Genomic DNA, 23,608 nt, shown 5'->3' on the forward strand with positions numbered 1-23,608 from the left:
GATTCGTCTATGAGGAAAACTTTTGCGTAGAGAGAAATTGTCCTAGGACGAAATCACGCTCGTTTGGGAAGGTTTTTTGAAACGCATCTAGATAATCGCCTTATTGTTACAAAATATTCAAGTTTTTCAATTCTTCTTACGAAAGATAAATGTAAATTAAGCATTGAACAATTTCAACAATTTTTTCGAATACCTTTCGAATGAAAATAATTTGTTTCTTATGGGATCGAACACATCAATTCGCAAGAAAGTTGGTCGGAAGGCTTTAGTTCAAAGATTAGAGCAGTCACCTGAAAAAGGAAAGACTCGGATTCGAGTCATGGTCCAGTAAGTCTAACGACGCAATTTCATTCACAAATCCTGCACTTTTTTTGTCTATATACTTTTCACATACATATATTATTCCGCAAGAACATCTAGAAGAAAACTTGAGCAACGAAGAAAAAAAAATTGTACTGTACCGTAATACGAGTTAGTCAAATGACGAAAAATCCAGTAAAAAATAACGTGAATTACACTTTTTCCTGTTTTAAAAAACCTTAGGTATAATATTTCAGTTCATTACATATGTATCATAACGTTGTTATATCGTGAATACAAACTTTGTTCGGTTCGCTACTACAAATCTAACGAAACGGATACAGAACGTTGCATTTTCTATCGGAAGGTGGTCATAGAATAAGAGAAAGAGAAAAAAGGAATAGGAGAAAGAGAAAGAGAGATATAGTGAAAGAAAACAGAAAAGAGAAACACGAAAAACCCGAGCGTTTACAAAACAACATTCGACGTTATACAAAAGCCACCGAGCGTTTGCGCGAAAACTACATTTCGCGACTTTAAACCACCCTCGAAATCAGACCAACGTTGCTTTCCTTCGTGTTCCCGAGTATTCGATATTGACGCAATACTTCTTTACCGTAACGTGAATAAAACCAGATTCATTTGCGAACGAGCTTTCATTTTTTCATTTACTTTCCTTTCATTTCTGTCTTCTTCTTTTTCTTGTTTTTTTAGCGTCAAAACATGCTTTCGGTTCGTCGTTACATCTCTTTAATTGTCAGCTTAGGAGAAAAAGGAATATAAATAAAACAGGGAGTTAAATTACGAGTGTGCTTCAATTTTATATATTAAGTTTCTAACCCTGCGAGCACGAGAGAATGAGAATGAGAAAAAGAGAGGGAAAGAGGGAGAAAGAAAAAGAGATGTAGAGTAAAAGCATGGCTTGGAAGAACCAGTGACAGGGCAAAAAAAGGAAATAAAGCTCGTGTATACGCGTACGTCGGAGTCGAGAGCTTTTATCGCTGTGGAAAGTCCATTAAGATAGCGCGAGTCGCTTCTAGGCTGCTGCTGCTGCTGCTGCTGCTGCAGCAATACTCCGATGGCCTTTTCACCGGCGACACCCGGTATATATGAGGTGTCAATGAAAAGAGACGATTGCTCGATTGCCTGTCCTGTGAAACTGCGTTACTTCGAAATGGTCGTAGTTTCCGGTCACCGTCGTAGTGTTGCGTTACCTCTCTCTCTCTTTCTCTCTTTCTTTCTTTTTCTCTTTTTCTCTCTCTTTCAATTTTTTCGACTTCCCTCTCATTGCTTTTTTAATACCCTCGCAAAAGAATCAAACAAAAGATCAGTCTCGACAAAAGATACGTTACACGTTTCGTTTGACTCTTTTGCCTCGATGTTTTAACGTTTAACAAAAGTAAAATGAAAGTGTGTGTCAATTTCATCGACCATCAGCAATAAATCGATGGAACATCCGAAAACAAGAATCGCGATCTGGTACACGGATGGATATATCTAACGTTTGTTTTTCCCCCCACAATCGATGTGAAATTAAAATTCATAAACGTCGACCATTGTGCCGATCATAAAAACTACTAAAATTTCAACCCATCATTCTCGCGCGCATCTATATGTGTGTCTGTGTATATTTGTATATTTATGTGTATGTGTATATCATCCCCTCCCCCTTCTGATGTATGTATTAGGTTGTCACATAAGTTCTTTCCAAAAGAAACATTTGCGGCATGTACCCCCAGCACCCGCCCAACAAAATAAAATAATAATTTAAGATACCAAATGATTCTCTATTTTCTTATATCTTTTTTAATATATCTTTTGTTTTTTAATATCGTTTCGATCAATTCCGTTACGACTCAATTGAAATTGTTCCAAAATAAAACAGAAAAAAAGAAGAAAAAGATTTTATTTGATCGTTTTACGAAAGAAAAAATACAGCAAAACCGGATTCAAACGAAGACACGCGTATGATAAATTCTGAATCTATATCTGCACCAATGGGAAACGTTCGCACGGTGATTCTCGTGAGATTTTTTATTACGGTGTACTGATTTCCTATATCCCGGAAATCTCTCGATCACCTGCGATACTTTTTCTGTAAATTCGGCAGGCAATTCAAACACGGAAACAAATTTTATCGCGTCGACTAAAAAATTCGCTCAGGTATCGCGTTCAGTTCGATCGTAAAAAAGAAAAAGAAAAGAAAATAATTAAAAATATTCTTAATAGAAAGAACAAACAAACGTTTTATAATAAATACCTGACAAATTTTTCATTCTTTTTTCGTATTATGCGGTATCCGCTAATCCGGAAAAAAACGTGAAGTTTATTAACAATATTTATTAGAATCCTTCATTTTATTATTATAGTCGTTTGAACATACGCCCGATATTTATCTGTCATTCTTTCGTACCTATCTTTAATTGTAATAAAATTCAAGTTGGTTTTCCCGAGAGAAGGTGGTATTAACGGCTCGTAAGTCGCTGTACGCGAAATCACGACGTTGCAGCAGGTGCGAATTATAGAATGTAAAATCTTCAAGCGGAAGAGGATCGTGATAATTTACTACGTCGAAAGACGAATGACTTCTCAACCTCCCAGCTAGCTCTCTTCTTCCTACTACTAAGAGAGACGTCTGGTGGTTAATCCATCTCGGCTTTCACAAATTAACGTATCCTCGACTTAATGCGTTCTTGAGTTTAAATTTGTCATGAGAGAGAAAGAAAGAGAGATAGACGGAGAAGAAGAAAAATATTTAATTTCGGAAGTAACGCAGCATTGTCACATATCGTGCATAGTTTACCCAAATTATCATTTGAAATCAAATTTAATATAATAGGTATTCATCGTTGATAAGAAAATTCATATAATTTTTGACACGATGATGTTACAGTAAATAATAAAAATAATCTACTCTATAATTAAGGCTGCACTTATGTTTTAGTTCGATAATTTAAATAATTTATTTAATAATAATAATAATAATAATAATAATAATGTTACCTTTTCGATAGTTAGTAAGTACATCAGAATTTAAGTATCGCCAGAGTCATGTATATAATATCGAACGTAAGAGAGCCGATTGACCGGGATGGATGTCTTCGTTTGACGCTCGTTAAAATTAACGAACTTGTTGCGAGCTAGGAGAAAATGAACCGAGGAGGTGAGCACCGGGAGAGAAAGAGCAAGAGAGAGAGAGAGAGAGAGAGAAAGGTGCACCGTTTTTACGACCAGAAACTCTATCGTTTCCGACGTCGTTAAAACGCGACCGGTCGATCAAGAAATAGGATCCTCGGCTAGATGGAAGGCGAGACTTTGAAGTTACCGTTTTCTCATCAAATTGATTGTTTCGAGAAAAACGAAAAAACGAAGAAATGGAAAAGAAAAAAAAAGAGGAAGAGGAAAGAAAGGGTAGTAGAGAAGTGCGAACGAAACGAACATAGAAACAGAGAGAGAGAGAGAGAAAATCAGAGAAGAAGTATGTTCGTCGTGCTTCCTGCATACGAAAAGGGGGGCCTGCCATTCGTGTCATTAATAATTGCAGATTGTGTACCCACCGAGATTACTCCCTTTATCCGTTCTCCTCGAGTCTACCCATTCATCCCCGTTTCACCGTACTTTCCTCCTTCTCTTTCTTTCCTTCTTTCTCTCTCTCTCTCTCTCTCTTTCGTACGATGACTCTCGTACGACATTCTTTCGCATCTTCCTTACTCCTTTCGGTCTCGTCTCTCGCCGACAGGCGTATGTTTACGTAGCTTTAAATTCACCCTCGAATTCGCAGTCGTTCGTCTTACCTTATTCCACCTTCCTCGAGAATGAAGAGAAAGACGGTGCACATTCGTGGATGCGCTTAGGTACTACACTGCTACCTTCGTTATCTTTCATCCTTGCCGTTGTTATGTTCCCTCATACCCTTCCCCTCTCCCTTTCTCTCTCTCTCTCTCTCTTGCCAACCCCTTTCTCAAACTACCACCACCACCACCCTTCCTACCTCGCGTTCCACCCTCTTTCCCTTTCTCTTCTCCTCTCCGCATCGCTTCATCATCGTTGAGCGGCAATAACTTCACCGTCGGCTCCAAACAAAAGCCACGAGAACCGAAATCACGCGAGTTATGGAATTAAGCTTCCTAGGTGTGCGATATAAAGGAACAAACGTTTCCACGCCGCATACTTTGTTATCTAACGCGTACATCGAGTTCCCAGATTAATGGACAAAATGCGACGACGACGACGACGACGACGACGACGCCATTGATTGTTAACGTCTAGTATTTCCCGAACCATGAAAAACTCGCGACGAGAGAATATTCCTGGGTAATGACTAAACAAAAATCTTTCCCCTTTCTCCGATTTAATTTACACTACGAGAATATACTATAACGAGTTCTTTAATTGCAACTGATATTATATTTATCTATTTTCTTTATCCTTTTTCTTTTGTTTTTTTTTACTTTCTTTCTTATTTTAGACTAAATAAATCGTTGAAATTAATATTCGTTTAATTGTTATAATAAATAAATTCGAATAAAGTAAGATTCGTCAAAGGAAATAATAATTTCAATTAAAACGAGGAAAAATGAATATCTTTTAAATGAAATCTTAACGATCTGGTATGAAACCTTATTCCGTTATCTTTGATTACCGAGTATTGATTGTTTGATATCCATTATTCAAATAGGAAGTAATACCCGTTACGATTCGCTAGGTTACTTATACGACGAGAAATTAAATATTCAATCTTCGTAAAATAACATTTTATAGATGCGTTATATCCTAATAAGGTATCAAATTAAATATTTTAATATGAAATACGGAAAATAATACGAAAAATAATGAAAATAAAGGAAGAAAAACGACGCGTTCGTGGTCGACGAAATGTCGAGGTAGAGAATACTAACAGGTCGTGTAGAAGAATCGCGAGTAAAGTAGAAAAAGTTACAAAGTATATTTTCCTTCGGTGTAAACTGGCCTTGAAGATATTCTCCAAGGAAATAAAACGTTACGGTTTATATTTTTTCGTTTTCTTTTCGTGTGTATATATATATATATATATTCCAATCTTTTTCTTTTTTCTTTTTCCTCTATTAAAAATGAAATAAAATATTACGATGTAAAAAAAAAAAAAAAAAAACTGTGACATTTAAAAAATGAGATTTGAAAGAAAACAGTTCTATATATATATATAGAAGGTAAATAATTACGAAGGAATGATCATTATTCGAAAAAAAGGTGGAATCTTTTCATGATCAATCGATAAGTAGTATGTGATGGTAGGAGTTAATTCATACGGATGATTAAACAGAAATGCAGGCCTTTTTCTGATGACCGAGTTAATTAGTGAGATCCATTCTTCGAAACAGCGTTGTCCGATACGAGCTCAACTATTGTCGCATCATTGAACTGACGTTATTCTCGTAAGAGAGATGAAAAGGTAAATAGAACTATGGTATATGTGCTCTCTTTCTCTCTATATCTATCTATTACTCTTTTTACTCTTTTTGTAAACGTACGTGCACGTACGCACGTAACGATGCGTAAAAAAAAATAAAAAAATAAAAAAATAAAATAGAAGATCGACGAATATAAATTAAACGCCATGCAAAACCATAGCTGCTAACCTACGCTAAAAATTTTCGATTAAAAAATATTAATCTATTGTTTTATATTCGACGATTTAATCTCTAATCCACGAAATGATTATCTTTGTATTATATCATTTCAATTGCTTTTTAAGATCCATTTTTAAAAATCTTCTGTCCCCCCCCAAACTTGCGTCGGCCGATAATAATAAGAGTAAGAAATAGATTTTCGGTCATATCGGTGAATTTATTCCAACGTTTTTGGGAAAATATTTTCTACGAATGAAAAGTGAAGAGGAAAAGGGAAGGTGTGGAGAGGATGCGGAAGGAAAAGCGTAACTTCTTATGCAATTTGTAAGGGAAACCCTTCTCATCGTCCGTTCGTTCGTTCGCGGAAAATACGATTTTGTCGTCCTCGAGGCGGTTCTAAGATTAATGCGGAGTACCTTCTATCTTACTAGTTATTCCAAACTACGAGGTCAAGTGTGAGGTGGGTCGCGAAGGGTCCTGCGGATGACTATCTGTCTTTTTTCTTTCTCTCTCTTTTTCTTTCTCTCCTTCGTCATTCAGTTTAGTTCACCGAGCACTTGCAATCGCTCGCGTAAAGTAAATTTTGCCTATATTCTTTCTTTATCTTTTTTTACCTCCCTCTCTCTCTCTTCTCATCCAACCTACCTTTCTTCCATTTCTTTTTTTTTCTTCTTCCTTCTCTCGATAAATATTTCAGGCGACTAACGCATCCGTACTCTATCTCTCGATTGTACATCGGAAAGCCATTATCTTCGCAGTACCGTCTATGTGGGGTGCAATTTACGTGTACAATCTGCGTTCCGTTTGCGGTCGCGAAAACTCGCTTAATTCACTCTAAACAGTGCCGTAAGCCGAAATCGAATGCACCGAGAATAAACAATTAAGCTATCACGTCTGTTGTATTTATACAAAAATCGTAATCTTAGCTTACTCGATATTTGAGAAAAATTCTTCGAATCTTTTGTCACAATTTTTACATTTCATGTTTTATACGTTTATATTATATAATATATTTGATTGCGAATTTAACGTGACAAAAGATAACGTTGAATCATTCTCAACTGTCTCACGACTAAAGGCTAATTAATCAACTACTCGTTTTCTCGAAATAATGATCTATTTTCGTGTTCTTACAATTACCTTATGTCATATATCACTCGAAATAATTGATTATCTTGCTCGGGAAAATTTTCTTTGATAAAACACCTGTAAAATAGAATACATTTGACGGGACGATTTAATCAACAAATATTTATAATAGAATGTGTATGAGATCCAAAATTTGATTATTTTTATTCGAATCAAATGTAATATGCAAATACAGTACAACGCATATATTTCAATACCCAGAACTAATGTGTTTCGATGCTACCCTTTGCTTGCATCATGAAGGATCCTACTAATACACTTGTTCGATATGCTAGTCCTTGCTTTCAGACAGTTACGATGAAATTTATACGAGTTACCCATGATGTCGAGCATACTATCGTTGAACATATACGTGCATAACCACATACACACACACGCGTACACACACACGTATACACATATACATGAAATAATCCTTATGCTCACAGAGATGCAATTTTGAAGGCAATTTAACTTGACTCATCAAACGAATGGAGAATTACAAGCAAATATTTAGCTTAAGATCGTTAAAATAACTTTATAGAAAGTTATTAGAAATTTGTAAAACGATATCGTAGAAATAAAGACATTTCTAAATTTATATCTTACTTTCGAGAGTGTTTGTTTTAACTTCGATACTTCTCATTTTCATTTTATTCCCAACCTCATTCGTCGATAAAAACTTATTGTTTTCTCCCTCTCCTTAAATGAAATTTCATTCTCTCATCGCTGCTCTTACAAATTTTTTGGATTAAAGTACGCGTTCTTTTACATCTTTTTTTTTTTAAGTGAAACTTGTTAGACGACTTTAACGATATGAAAAGAGAGGAAGCATATAGAAGTAGAAAGAGAAAGAGAGTGAAATTTTGCATCGGAAAGGTCACATCTTGTAACTGTATTTTTTGAAAAAAAAAATATATTCGATCTAAAAACCTTTAATAACACCACTAAAACGAAAATGCGGTTAGCCACAACGATCGATACGCTATTTTGAAAATATCTTGATTGAATTGAAACTAAGGTTTCCGTATCGTGTTTTAGTTATAAGTCACTGTCGTGTCATTTTTTAAAAACAAAAAAAAAAATGGAAACTGTACAAACAATTTGTCGAACAACGATATAACTCGAATATTAAATTATTTCGAGATATACTATAATATTTTTTTATGTTAGTTGAAAATAAATTTACATTAAACTATTATCTAACTATTATTAATAAATATATTATAATTTATTATAAATAAATAAATAATATTAATAATTATTATTTAATTTTAGTTAATATTAGTTTTTTATATTAATTTTAATTAATATTAGTTTAATATTATAAAATATTAAATTATTTCGAGATATACTATTTTCTTATGTTAGTTGAAAATAAATTGATATTAATTTAAATTAAAACAAAAATATTATAATAAAGTATAGTATTGTATTTAATTTACCTTAATTTATTGATAAATAATCGAAAAAAATGTATCTTGTAGTTAAAAAGTACGAAGTATAGATTCGACGTACCGTCTTAGTCGACATCCACCGTAATAGTGGCACGTTATCCCCTATGAAAGTTAACGAGATTTCTTTTATCGATTTTTGTTTATATTACGTCATTGCGAAAGCTAAATATGTATAACCGAAACATTATTCGTATTGAATAGAAGTGTGTCCTTCGGAAAGTCATACGAACAATATTCGAGAAAAACACTTTCATAGATGTCAACATAACAGTCTAACGGCGGCTTTCGAAGAGGACGGTTGCGTCGAATGTATACAACGTGCTTTTGGACTATTATATACACCTCCTTTAATTAATTATCACTCGATTAAGGTAAATCGTATTCTTTAATGTACTCTACTGATATTAAAAATTGTTTATTGTTGTTTCAACGTTTTTATCCGATGATTACTTTGAGTTTTTCCTATCTATCTAATAAAATATCAGATTGAAATTATTTTATATTCGAAGTATAAAAGTTATGATATTTTGAATATATATATTTAAAATAATATATATATTATATTATATATATAAATAATATATAATATAATATATATTTTAAATAATAATATAATAGATATGATATTTTTAAATAAATGTATTATGTGTTATTCTCTTACTTTAATGGTATTCAACTGATTCTAATATTAAAAAACATTATAACAGCAAAAAGAAATGATGACCAACCAATATTTAAACGTGAATAAAAAATACGTGTATACTAACACGTACGATTTTAAAGTACGGGCTTTTCCTGTACATTACTTTCATATTTGTTTAATTCATTTGTTATAAATTTCAAATTAAACTCGTGAATAATATGTAATACTATAAAATACTAATGTAATTATTTCTAAATTTTCTTTATTTTTAAGGAAAGCGTAACGGTATACGACTTTAAGGAAGACTCGTTGTATATGTTTATCGATTGATTATTTTTTACATAATAATGCGAGTTTCACTTCTATCGCCTATTCTTTTTTTTCCTGCATTTTTTTTCCACTTGTCTTTCTCTCTCTCTCTCTTCGCATAGTGATCTTCATCAAGGTTTCGTTGAAAGTGCCATGAAATAAAAGGATGTCGCGTACCATGTGAAAAGCAACGACGAAAATTTATTTCGAAAGCTCGACGAGAAAGGCGTCCTGATTTTTCTTCATCTTTTGCCCGACTGACTGCACATTGCATGCAACGTGTAACGCGTATACATATACTGACACATAGACGAATCATTCGAAATAATAGAAGTCTATGTGTTTTTTTTTTGCTACGTAACAACGTATTTAAAAGTTTTAATGAAAGAAATAATTTCAATTTATACGGAGATTTATAATATTATTGAATATCATTCTAAACGACGAACTTGTCTATCATACGTATTATTTATGAATTTACGATGAAGCACCTAAAATCATTACTAATTACTAATTAACCAGAGTTTCTAGGAGAAGTAGTTATTAAATATTCGTTTTCAACGTAATAAGCAGTTTCCGCGATTATTATCAAACGGTACGATTTCTGTAACTCGTTATGCTCATTAGTAAGAATCAAAGAACAGAAGAGCTAATGTACACTGATTCAAAATATCGAACGGTTTTTCTTTTCTTTATTTTTTTTTCTCTCTCACTTTCACTCTCTCATTTTTTCTTTTTTTTCTTTTTTGTTTTCACCTTTTCTTTCAATCGACACCTAAAATTGAAGCTTGAAAAGTTTGATATTAAATCGACGCAAGGCTTCGAAAATACTTTAATGAAACGCTATCGTTCGATAGATCTTTTTTCTAACCTGGCAGGTATTTCTTTAACAAACTTTTACGCCCTTCAAAAGTTTCAAACAATTTTAAGAGAAATCGTACGTAGGTAGTAGGTACCTACCTACCTACCTACCTACCCCCTTTTACCTTATACACTTACTTGCGTAAACTTCGTCAGACTTTTTGCAGGTAATTAAACTTTCGTAGTAACATAAGATTGGTGCGGCAGGTAAGTAAGTACTTACGACTCCCTGTTTTCATCCGATCTCACAAACTACCTACATTCTAATCGTTCTTGCGTATACATAACTAAAGTCTACATGTATACATAGCAACCAAATGGCTTTATGTACTCTATCTATGTATTTATAAATGTATATATCTGTGTATACATAATATGTCGGATTACACGTATTAGTACTTCGTCTAAGCTGCTTTAGTTGCTTCGATTATCGATCCAGAAACTTGGCTTTATCCTTCGATAAGTTCGTAGCATTATCTTAAGCAAAGATCGAAAGCTTATCTGGTACCGTGATGATGTCGATAACCAAAATTATCAACGCTGTATTCGATCTTACGTTCATTTTTGTTTTTTTCTTTCTTTCTTTCTTTCTTTCTTCCGTGTGTTTTTCGCGCTTTTTAAAAAACGTCCGAACTATCGCCATCGATCAAACGAAAATTTCCAATTAAATTTTAACCGTATGAATTTGAAATATTTTCCCCTTTTTTGTATAAAATATTTGATTATTACATTTTTACAAAGCATATAAATGTTTTCGAAAGAAAGTACCTACCTTGTATATATATATATATATATCTGCCGCTTTATGTTTTTCTCCCTTTGATTATGGGAGAAAGGCCAGACTGGTTCATACTTATAAATCTCATTAAAATTCACGACGGTACTCCAAAGCAATTAGCTTTAATCTCAGGGACCGGTAGTGCGTGCCACGACCTTCGCAATACTTTGCGCGAATTAAGAGACGTTTGACAATGGCGGAATAGAATTTTCTTTCATTGTACCACTGTGAACGTAAGCACGTACGTATTTACATATACAGGATCTACACGAACGGGGTGTAACTAGACTGGAAATGATTCTACGTGTAAAAATAAGTCGAACGATAATAGTTATTTCGTTGGAGACCTCCGTGAAATTTTTTAATAAAACATTTAAGCACCAACGTTTTCCGTAGCGTATTATTTTTTTTTAATTTTTTTTTTTTGACTAGAAATTGTTGATAAAATTTTGCATAAAAGAAACTACTGAGGGGTAGAGGGTGGGGAGGGGGGGAACAGCCTGTGTGGAACATCTGCTCGATTAAACAATACTCCACGTCGGCAAATTTTATCTACGATAAAAACGATCGCGTCTCGTCCATCGAAAAAAGTTCGTCCTTATTATCCTTCGGTTAGGATCAAAAACAGCTATCTCGCGAGATACTCCCTAAATTTTGGTCCCCTGAAATTTCTTCTAAATACGTTCACGGTGATTTAACCTTCCAATGGGGAGAGACGCCAAGTTTCATAGAATCTACTCCATCTATTTCTATCTTATTCTTTTTCTTTCACTTTCGAACCCTCGGATCGAAGAAGTCTCTCGCGGAACAGAGTTAGCCCCGTCTTTTACGTAGCACTTTGCAGTATTCGCGAAGAAAATTCAGTTTTCGCAGGTTGATTCAGAGGACTCCAAGTACCTACGAGGCGCGATCACTTCTTTTTCACTTTCACCCCTTCGATCCCCCACCCCCAACCCTCTCCTCCTTCTCCTATTTTCCCTTCCGTCTTTATCTCGACTTTTTTTTATTTTTATCTCTCTTTTACCATCATCGCTATCGTGATCTATCATGGGATAGATCGAAAGAATAAGAAGGAAAAAAAATGAGAAAAAAGGAAAGAAAGAGAGAGAGAGAGAGAGAGAGAATGAGTATTGCAACGTCATCGAGAAGGAACGTTCAGACAAGCTTATTACGAGCTCTATCGAGAATACGCTTACTTTGTATCTGAAAAGTCGATCAGGAAATTGAGAAGCTCTGCTCGAAGGTAAAACGTGAACTCTTGCTTCTCTATTCTCTGAAGTCTAAATATCTATGTATATGTATATAAATGTGTATGTATATATATATATGTGTGTACATGACTTGTCTCATGAATACGTAAAATGTATTTTTATATTTTTCAAATAAGTATGTGCATTATATATATTTACGTACATAAATCTTATTGTTAGCACATCACGTATATTCGCATAACTATCATCTTAACATCGTTAAAAACATATTTCGTGTTGGTACATATTTCACAAAATGAAGCTTTGATGATATATTGAATAATGCATAATGCACGCGAATCCTTGTTCTTCTCTCTCTCTCTCTCTCTCATCTTTTTTTCTTTTTTTTTTTTTACGACTAAAAGTGCCATCGTCCGTTCTAATATCATTTTCATATCTATAGTAATCTCGTTACAATACTTCGAACCGAAGTTGTACACGTTTATTTCCTACGTTTACGTTTACGTTTGCTTTCGTTATTTCGATTAATCATTCCTATTTACTTTGCCTTCGAGATATAACGTTTGAAATCGTGATTGTACAATTTTCCGAAAATTTTTCTTTCTCTTAAATAGATAAAAGATTTAAAGAAAAACGTTGGATAAGTGTCACGCCGTAAAAGCGGCGTGATAAATGCATAGAGGAAAGAAAAATCGAATGCAATGGGTTCGAATAAAACTTTCCGATAAATGTGATAAACTCGATAGGAACGATATAAAGTGGGTATCGTGAAAAAAAAAAAAAAAGAAAAATTAAACCGAGAAGAAGAAAAAAAAAAATATCACCTACCAAGTCGGTGAAAACTGGCGTAAGTTTTGATATATTTATTTTTCTTCTTTTTTCATTTTTTTTTTTTTAACCGTGGAAGGAAGAAGCAAAAGATAATTATAGAAGGATAAGGAGAAGTGTTGAGAGAGAGAGAGAGAAGAGGAGAAACAGGAAGTGTTACGGAGAAGGCGAGCATCGTAGGATTCTCTGTATAGGAAATGTCGAGCCAAAAGCAGCACAGACGAAGAGAGATGCAACCGTTGAAAGAAACTCTTCGTGCATTTCGATTCGGCGCAAAATAAGAACGGCAAGTCTCCTCAAAGAAACTCGCCAAGATCCGTATTACCTCTTTTTCTACTTCTACTTCTACTTCTTCTTCTTCTTCCTTGCATTTCTTCGTATGCATGCGAACGAACGTTTGGTTTGACTTTTCACTAATATAATTCTATTCGCCGAGAAGAATTATCTAGTTAGCGCGTGAAATATTCTTCTTATTCTTCTTCTTTTTTTTATTTTTCCATAAGTATCCATATACAGGTGATAGAAAATTTGATCAAAATTTCAATTAAACGTGCACCACCCACTTCCTCCTCCTGTAACAACGAAACTCTTCTTCGAGATTGATATTCAAGATACTTTTCTATTTAACGAGTAGTATCGAGTGAGCAATAAAATAGAAAACAAAAAAGAAAAAAGAAGAAAAAAAGACAAGTGGAACCAAGGAAGCTATGATCCTAAACGATACTTTGCTCTTTTGTATCACGTGAAAATAAAGAGACCGCAAGTGAACTTTTTGATGAGAGAAAAAGAGAGAGAGGAATAGAAGTAGGAATAGGAGTAGGAGTAGGAGGAGGAAGAGTAGGGAAAGAAAAAGAGAGAAAGAGAGAGAGAGAGAGAGAGAGAGGGGAAGAGAGCGATCGTAAAGTGCCGAACGTCACTTAAAGGGTCTTCGAGGCTCTATTACTTTGAGAGGAGCACTTTACGCTATTACCAATACACGAAATAGGCGTGGATGGGCGTAGACCATGGTCTGACCTTAGTTCGGCTTCTCGAGGCTCACGATTCAACGTGAACGAGCCTTTATTTCGTTTTCTCCGTTCTTCATACCTTTCTTCTTATACGAAAGAAGAGAAGAGAAGAGAAGAAAAAAGAAAGAAGAAGAAGAAGAAGCACCACGAGCATCAACATTCACTATTTCTCTCTTTCTCTCTTTCGTCCCACCCTCCGTTAGCTCTCTTTCTTTGGAGTTCTATTTTTCTTCCTTCTCCCTTCCCCCTCCCTCCTTCTTCTCCTTCCTCTCCCCCTTTCTAGTTCGCTCTCGTTGTTACAAAGTGCTGTACAATCAGCTATGTCATTAGGAAGACCAAATATCGCTTTATCGGGTTGCGAAGTTCGTCCTAAAAGCATTTTTAATGGAAGACATCCTTTCAGGGGGCCGACGAGACTTTTTACTTTTTTTTCTTTGTTCTATTTTTTTTTTTGTTCCTTTTTCTATTTTTTTTTTTACTCCTGTTTCCTTCGCCGTGTACGCCGGTCGTACGCTTTCGCTAGGCCGGTGGGTGGGTGGGAGGGAGGCAGTGGGTGGGGCCTCTATCGATTTTACAATTTTATCTTAATCAGCAGTTATATCGTAGTCGTAATCGTAGTCAAAGTCGTAATCGTAGTCCTCGTTGATCGGAAAAGAAATAAGAGACGATGGGGAAAACGAGTATCGTGTGGAAAGTTCGATAAACGGCATCGATATGATGTCCCGTCAGGATAATGGAACGACGCGTCAACTTCGCATCATCGCGACTCTTATTCCTATTTCGAGCAAAACATTTCCGAGGAGACGAGCATGAAACACGCGTTAGTAGATACGGGCTATTAAACAGCTACAAAACGAAGATCAATTATCGTTAGAAAACGAATAAGTTCTCTCTCTCTCTTTCTTTCTCTCTTTCTTTCTTTCTTTCTCTCTCTCTCTCTCTCTCAGTTTCAGATATGAAAAATGGAAAGGGTTAAACGAAAATGAACCTATCAGTAGGTACTGTCGTTGATAACGAGTTACGCTGATAAGGCATCATAAAGTTTTCTTCCGTTGTGATTAGCAGTTGTACGAATCGCACGAACACGATCAATCCTAATGCACCAGGATGGAAAAGTTTTCCTCTTGACGTACGATTTAACGAGCATATCATAATCCTTTATTAAAAGCCGTCCGTCATTAAACCGTAATATTACATGTGAAATTTTATGACCCAGAATATACCGTCCTTTAATTACATTATGAACCCTCGCTCTCCTTTTCCCCCCTCTCTTTTTCTCTTCTCATAATGTGTAAGCTCCTTTAAGAGTACCTACAAGCTTAACGTTTCCTAACTTTTCCATTTGTCTTCTTCTTCTTCTTCTTCTTCTTCTTTACATTTTTATCTTTCCTTTTTTCTCTTGTAACTCCAACACACAATCTACACGTGAAACTATTTTATCATGTATATAAAATTACCGTCAACAAACAATGTCCACCTTGGTGAAACCTATAACAAACTCCACCAAAAATAATCAAACCTCTCTGCCAACCCGTACAATTATCAGTGTACCAATTCCTCACAAACAACGTGGAGAGTAGAAAGTCTGTTGGCAATTAAAAATTTATAATGACGCGAGAATAGTATAATTAATACACGATTCCCATAACCGTTCTAATTACCGACTGGCAAACGCAGTAAGCGAAAGCTTTGCAAAATTCAACGCAATAATTATGATTGGATTATCATCGAAAGAAAAATAATATATTTATATATATATATATATATGCAATTTCTACGATGGATACATACTTTCGTAAATTTTCGAGAACAAATATCGAATCTTTCGATTGTATAGAATCATCATCGGTTAGAAAAGTAAATGGATCTTTTTTTCTTTAACGAGTTTCAAATTCGCTAATTACCAAAGGATCTCTTCTGGTAAGGTCGGAATTTTTCTTTCTTACAATTACCGAGGAAACAGGATTGGACTCAGATGGAGAAAAAAATGAGAATCGTCCTTTTAAAAGGATTTTTTTAAAATTTGAGATAATATGGAATTCATTGGAACAGAAAGGCTTGGTAAATAAAAAGAAAGTTGCTTTCCATCAAGTTGGGTATTAAAAAAAAAAATAAGAAAAGATATTTTTCATCGACTTTTACGAAAAGTTGACTGAGAGATAACGAGGGGATATCTGTCGTTGAAAAAAAAAAAAAAGGAAAAATGAAACACAGAAATGAAATTATAAAAAATTTACTTCTTCGATCTCGCGCTGTTAGATTAAAATTCAATTAAAAACTCGCAATGTTTTTTTTCTTCCAGAGCTTACCGCAAACTCCAGCCGGTGGTGTCGGTGGAAAAGGTGGAGGAGGTAGTGGCGTTCCTGGTTCTGGCATGGTCAATGGTGCTGGTGCTGATCATCAGGATATTCGCGACGGTGCAGCTATAAATACCGAACACGTAAGCATCTTAATGATTATTATACTTTCAGACGCAGACTTAATTAATCATTATTATTATTATTATTATAAGTTCGGTTATTTTTCTCGTTATAAGGAAAACTTATTTAACAATTAATTATTACGTTCTATTTAATTATAACAAAATTATAAAATATCTCATCTGGTTTTGAGATGATCCCTTTTTTAATTTTCATCTTCAACATATTATAAAATATCGCGCGCGTATTACGTATTACATCATCGTGTAATATTCTAAAAGTTAAAGTGTTAAACCGGAAAATTCATCTAACGTTTCTCACTAGAAAACTCAATTCTCGACTCAACTCGACTCAACTCGACTCAATTCTACTCGAACAAAATGCTACCCCTTTTTATTTTTCAACGTTCTTCCTCGTTCTCCGTGTGAAATACACAATAGTTAGGAGAGAAATGTTCCTTCGTAGAAGAGACGACGCTGAAAGACCGTCGGAATCGTTCGTTCTTTGGCGAGAAAGAACAAATCGACTTTTTTCTTTTTCCCTCTCGTATATAATTTCGCGGTTTTTACGTTTAAAACTTCGTTTCAACGAGGAGATTTCGGCAAAACTTTGCCAATGATCAAACTAAAAGTCATTCATTCTGGTATTGACAATGTTCGGTTCGTTTTTTACTTTATTTTCCGAATGAAAGGATTTATTGCGAGGCAACAGGATGTAACGATGAAACGAAGATATGTTGAATAAAACAACCAAAAATTTTTCCTGGCAACGAATAGTTCGAGATCGTTCGCAAAAGTTACATCATTTTCTCTCTAATAGGATCACATCGAATAATATTCTCATCCTATCAAAATTCGACTAGGTATTTGCTAATTAAAATAATAATAATAACGATGAAAATAATTTACGAAAAATAGACAGAGAAAGAAACAAAAAGAGAGAGAGAGATTGTCATCGTAAACGTGGCAAACAAAAAAAGTTGAGGAAACTTAGAGGATAGGTAATAGACGAAAAAAAAAAACAACCAAAGGGGTGGGTGGGGGGGGGAAATAAAAACGTAATATCTAACGATAGAAAAAGGAAAGAAAGAGAAAGAAGAAGAAAAAGAGATAGGAAATCAGTCGGAGGTAGTTAAAATCCAGGGATTAAACGATTACTTTCGAAGTTAAGCATTGTTCTCGTTGGTCCATCAATCCAAATCGAATCGATCTTTTTCCCGACGGCCGATTTTTGCGCGTCGATCCTTTCGTACGGAATTAAAACCTTTATCCGCGTTTTCTCTTCCTGCTTCGCTTGATCTCCAAAGATGGAAAGAGAAAGAGACTAACGGACAAGAGAGGTCGACGCATTCGAAAGTTGGGAGGGATGGTGCAGTGTGGACAATTGAAAGAGGGTAGAATGGGAGAAAGGGAATTGTGGAAGGGGTTGAACTGAAAGAGGGTGGTGGAAGGGAGAAAGAGTGGGATAGTTCCAGTCGGTGAAACTGCACCGATCATTCGTTCCGAAACGTCCACGTTCGCACCCGGTCTGATAAGCGTCACCAATTTTTTTTCATCTCCTATCTTTATCTTTCATACACCAATGCCACTCTTTCCCTCTAACCCTTTCTCTCTCTCTCTCTCTCTCTTTCTCTATCTATCTATCTATCTATCTATCTATCTATCTATCATCCATCTATCCATCCATCCATCCATCCATCCATCCATACGCCCGTTCGTCTCTATTTTCGCACTCTCTCGCAATTTTTTTCACGCGTTCGTCGATTTACATGCGCCAGCAAAATCAGAGCTGCTTTCGTCGTAGACAGCCGTTTCCCCTTCCTCCCACAATGCCTATTCTCAACGATCGAAGAGGACATTTGATGAAAGAACGATTATTTTTTAATGCTCGTTATGTTTCAACATTTTCCGTCGATCTTCCGTATCGAACTGAATCGTCCTCGATTAAATGCATGCACGTTGCTCACCGATATAGGAGTAGGAGAGTTAGGTAGGTACATAGTTTCGAATATGAATGGATCGATAAATACGTTCCCCTTAGAATTCGATGAATGTTGGGAAGATTTAACAAACGACGTATTTGATTACGTTACGTCTGTGCTAAAATAGAAACCGTACTTCGAAATTCGAATTTGTTTCATTGCGTATCGGAGATTATGCGTTGGCCGATGTTGTATCAGATTAACAAGATTTGTCCGGAAGGGTAGCAGTTGCCATTTGTATAATCGACAAGCGAAACTAACGGAAGATCGTTTTCCCGGCGGGCAGTAATAGAGGTAGTAGTAGTAGTAGTAGTAGTAGTAGTGTAGAGGTACTATGAGCAAGTTGAAATAGTTTTGAAAGGCCAAAGTCTGAGTATGTATCGATCGCAGAGCGTGCGGATTCCCGCATAACTCGCATTTCCTACATTTCCTCGACTCGGCTTATCTTACCACGACAGTTAGCCGAAGATCAGGCGGAAAGTGTAACTAACCACTCACGATCGACCCACATACATTATTGTTCGAAATTCGGCTGGGCGTTCTCCCCGATATTCCGAATACTGTTTCGCCGCTTCTCGAGCACGGAATGTCGCTATTGCGGACGCGCGCGTTTCTACGCGTACAAACTACGTAGAGTACGCACTGTATACATGTAGTACACCTTAGTAAGTGCTCACAACGTCGAGTATTCGAGCACGATCATACTCAATAACGATCATGATACGTCAAAGATGAAAAATCAATAACGTTAAATGGACTCACGCTTCCAACTAAATTGATCAAATCATCCTCTTTCATCGGATTACACATTGGCGTCCATAAAACTAAGATAACTGTCGTTCTTTATTAACGTCATCAATCTACCCATATACCCACGATTATTTCTATCATTTTACGATATAGGATCTCTCGTTGACACTTTTTTTTATTTTATTTTATTTTATTTTATTTTATTTTATTTATTACTTTATCGATTTTTTGACCGATCACTTCGATTTCTCTACGCTTCATTTCGTCGGCAACACAAATGGTACGTTCTTGTTATCTGTCCACTCTGCTGAAACTCCTCCACTCTAGTTCTTTCTATACGAGCAATAGACATTTCTTTTTTGTCAAAAATTAATCTTCGACCTAGTCGACGGATAACTAAACATTGATTTTTCCGAATACGCGTTTAAACGTAAAGTTTCCGGTACGTGCGCTAATAACGTGCACACATACACGTTCGCGAGCTCATACAAACTTATACATACACGAAAACACATTTCAGTTTCATCTTATGAAAAAAACTCGTTGGCACAAACTCGTTCGTTGATTTCGGTAGGGAAAAACTAATTTCCTAATTGCTATCCAAATTTTTTTTTTCCTCGAAATAACTCCGGGAGTTTACTTTTCTCCCTCTTATTTCTTCCCTTTTCTCTCTTTATCTTTTCTTTTTTTCCTCGGGTAGCACTCTTTCTTCGTCTTTGTTTTATCGCTTTGTGTGTTCGCGAACGTACTTCTCTTCAACATTCTTCTTTAGCTCATCCACACTCTTTTCGTAATCACAATTTCTTTACTTTTCTTTTCTTCCTGCGACGATGCACCGTGATGCACCATCCTTAGTTTACTCAATTACACTTTCATAAATGTTGAGTATTTTTATCGAAATATCACGGTGATGATTAAAAACGAATATTTTTCTTAACAAAAATTATATAACAAAATACACAGACACACAGACACACACATTTAATCAGTAAATGCGTAAAAAATTTCAACGAAAAAAATATTCTGGAAATATTAAATTTTAGTAAAATGATTAACTTTGTTATAAGCTTTTCTTTCACGTTTACGCGTATATATGTTATGTGTATGTTTCTATGTTTGTGCGTGTGTTTTGTGGATACCTACGTGTGATGCCTTATTTAGACAATGTAACTAATCCGAAATGCGAAGCGGTAATCCTGCCGACTGAAAACACGTTGTCCTACAAATCTCTTTAATTGCACCACTCCTGTAATGTCTCTTGAAATAATAAAAAAAGAAAAAAGAAAAAAAAAAAAAGAAAAAGAAGAAAAAAAATATAAAGAAACGAAAGAGAAGCTCCCGGCGGCGTATATTCCTTTTCTCGCTATCCTCTATACGTTTGGGTGCTCACGAAACGAGAGGAGGATTACTTTCGTAGACGTTGAGAGAAAATATCGAGAAAACACGCGACCTGAAAAGCGTGTAGACGGTAGTTACACACACACACACACAGATATATATTTCTCTAGGTAATATATACAAGAAAAGGTAACGTTGAGTCATCTTATCCTAATTCCTTTCCAACAAATTCGCGAACCGTTGTTGTTTATTCGTATCGACTATAAATAAAAAAACCAATTCATTTCAACGAACAATAGGACGCGATGCGAATACTTATTAAACGAAATAAAACAATCAAAAAATGTTTAACTAATTAACGTAGGGTAGTAGTATTAACTTCGTTGTCCGAGTTGTTCAAAAATCCGAATAATTTAGAAATAATGGAAAGTAAGGAGGTCGAAAGAATAATAAATTCCAGTTCTCGACATACTTATAGACAGGGGTGTCCTATATATTTCAAAGTTATAATATGAAAAATAATGTTATATATGAACTTTTTTCATTTATTTGACCTTAGTAATACGATAGTATAAGTTTGGTCTCAACCTTTTTGGGCATACTGTATATCAAATATAACGAGGGAACGTTATGCGAAGGATGAGAAGGAAAAGAGAAAAAGATGGATGGAAAGAAAGACAGAAGGAAAGAAGGAAAGTAAGAGAAAGAGAGAGAGAGAGAGAGGAAAGGCTAAGCGTAGATGTACGATATAACGGTAAAAGAGAGCTGAACGTTTTATTAAGCCGGATACATAAAAACCACAGGCGGCCTCTACGGAGTGCACAAGGCTGTGCCTGGCTTGTGTACGGAAGAAGAGCTAGCTGTAAAGAGGAAAGAGAGGAAAGAGAGAGAGAGAGAGGAAAAGGATAGAGGGTGGAGGATTGCGGAGCCGGTAGTGGAACGGTCGTATGAAAAGAGTAGAAAAGAAAGGAAGACTCAACGCGTTATAACAAAGGAACCAGCCAGCAAGAGCTCTGAATTCATCCTCCTCGATTCTACCCTTTCTACCCCCTCTCCTCTCCTCTCCTCTCCTCCCCCCCGTAACCCACAAGTTTACCACCCCTCACCAACATCCTCAACGACCACGCAACTCCCCCAGTACTTCGCATTTTTCCACTACCTATAACGTTGTAAAGTACGGTAACGTTTGCAAAACGTTCGTATCATCCTCACCTTCTAACTTTCCATACGCTTTTGTTAAATCTAGAAAATCTTCAAAGATTACGCTTTATTAAATCGTTAGACCACCGTAGTAACGTCCGACTCCTATTAACTTATTCACCGGATATTATCTTTCCTTGATATTGAATCTGGTTATGATAATATATATCATACGTATTTAATCATAAGATAATACATGTATGTTTGCATTGAATATTACGAAGCAATTGAAATGAATAAAATCATAAGCCAATACTAGGGAGATATATTGTATCATTAAACTACTTAAGATTAGACATTTAATCTAAATAAATTATTCATCTAATGATCAAAGGATACATCAGAATGCCACAAATCGATTGATCGGTTGATCGATCAATCCTTTGTATCAAATTGTTCTCTTCGGCACACTTCGATCGGCTAAACAATCGTAGTTCATTCGTGTGATCTATTTATCGACACGCATGACTCATTAACTGTCTAATTGTCAAAATGATCCTCATCGAGACTTCATTCGAAAATAACTTATGTTAGAAAGATAGAGTGAGATAGAGAGAATAAGAAAGAACCTTTAAAAGGAGTAACTAAAACCGTTTCTGTGTTGACGTCTATTGGCTCTCTTGAGTTTTCTTTTTTTTTTCTATTTTATTAGGTAACTCTATTCTTTACAAATTCATTCGATTTGTTTGAAATTGAATCGGTAGAAATCACAAACGCGAACAATTTTTTATTTGTCTTGCTATCGAAAAACGATATCTTTTGTATCGTTCCAACAAGAATAGGATACTTTGTTATCGTAAAAATGATATCTTCTCGAAGATTCTCTCCTTTAACGCGATGATATTTTTTTGTTCTATTTGTTAGAGAAAAAGAATACTTACGGGGAAGAAACACGTATAATGTAGAAAATAAATATAATAAAAAAAGGTTCTTCTCGCGTTCTCTTAAATTATTTTCAATTGCAATTGGTAAACGCGTAACACGTGGGCATTTTCATTCGTCCATAAATACGTCGATTGAAAATTTTTCATCGTGAAACGTAAACTCTCCCGTACGTGAGAAGTATCTTATTCAATTCGTTTTATATCACTGTGAATGATGTCCCCATAACCCTTGACCGATTCGTACTTTTCGAAAGATCGATCTCCGATTTCTTCCAATCGTCTATTTCCGTTCATAAATTCCAAAGTTCCATCGAGATAAGATGCTTACAAAGAACGCTGTAAATATTTCGAACTTTAATAGATAATTATATCGTATGATGCTCGTATAAACAATTTAATCTTTGTTAAAAAATACAAACAAAATGTACTTACACAAAAGAATACGTAAACTCATAATTGGGTTCTGTCATACACTAATTCTTCGTTATCTTAAGTTCCTTATGCAAACGTTAAATGCTTAGTCAGTTTATAAACAACCCTAACTGAATTCAAAGTCCATCTAAATTCCCTTCCCTCATCTCGTTCCGAAACCTTTAAAACCGCTTCATCAACAATTATTTCTCTTAGAATTTTTCTTTCCTTCGTAACGAACTGTTATAGTTTTTCTAAAGTAATTTTCATTTGACTGTGATCGTTAATCGCAAACGTTTAAGTGATTATCTCAAATTCGTCAGTTTAATCTCGAGGAATCAGATCGAAATATACGTTTTATCGTTGTAAATCAAAGAAGTAAAACATTCATGGAGGTTACGAAGGTATGTATTTACTTTTTTTTTTTCCCATCGGTAAAATGTCAACGATACGAATGGAACCTACATAGAAGGAACCAATAAATTTTGACTAT

At 35.1% G+C, this 23,608-nt stretch overlaps 1 protein-coding gene across 2 annotated transcripts in view; it reads left to right on the forward strand.

The window, feature by feature from the left end:
* The window catches only part of LOC122526520, a 309,605-nt gene that overhangs the window by 262,261 nt on the left and 23,736 nt on the right, over positions 1–23,608 (forward strand). For both annotated transcript variants that reach the window (XM_043649975.1, XM_043649976.1), the window contains one exon: positions 16,434–16,571. In XM_043649975.1, the coding sequence (XP_043505910.1) occupies positions 16,434–16,571 (138 nt within the window). The remainder of the gene's footprint in view (positions 1–16,433; positions 16,572–23,608) is intronic.

The sequence above is a fragment of the Polistes fuscatus genome, unplaced genomic scaffold (assembly GCF_010416935.1).
Source record: "Polistes fuscatus isolate 324 unplaced genomic scaffold, CU_Pfus_HIC Scaffold11, whole genome shotgun sequence".
Taxonomy (NCBI): Eukaryota; Metazoa; Arthropoda; class Insecta; order Hymenoptera; family Vespidae; genus Polistes; species Polistes fuscatus.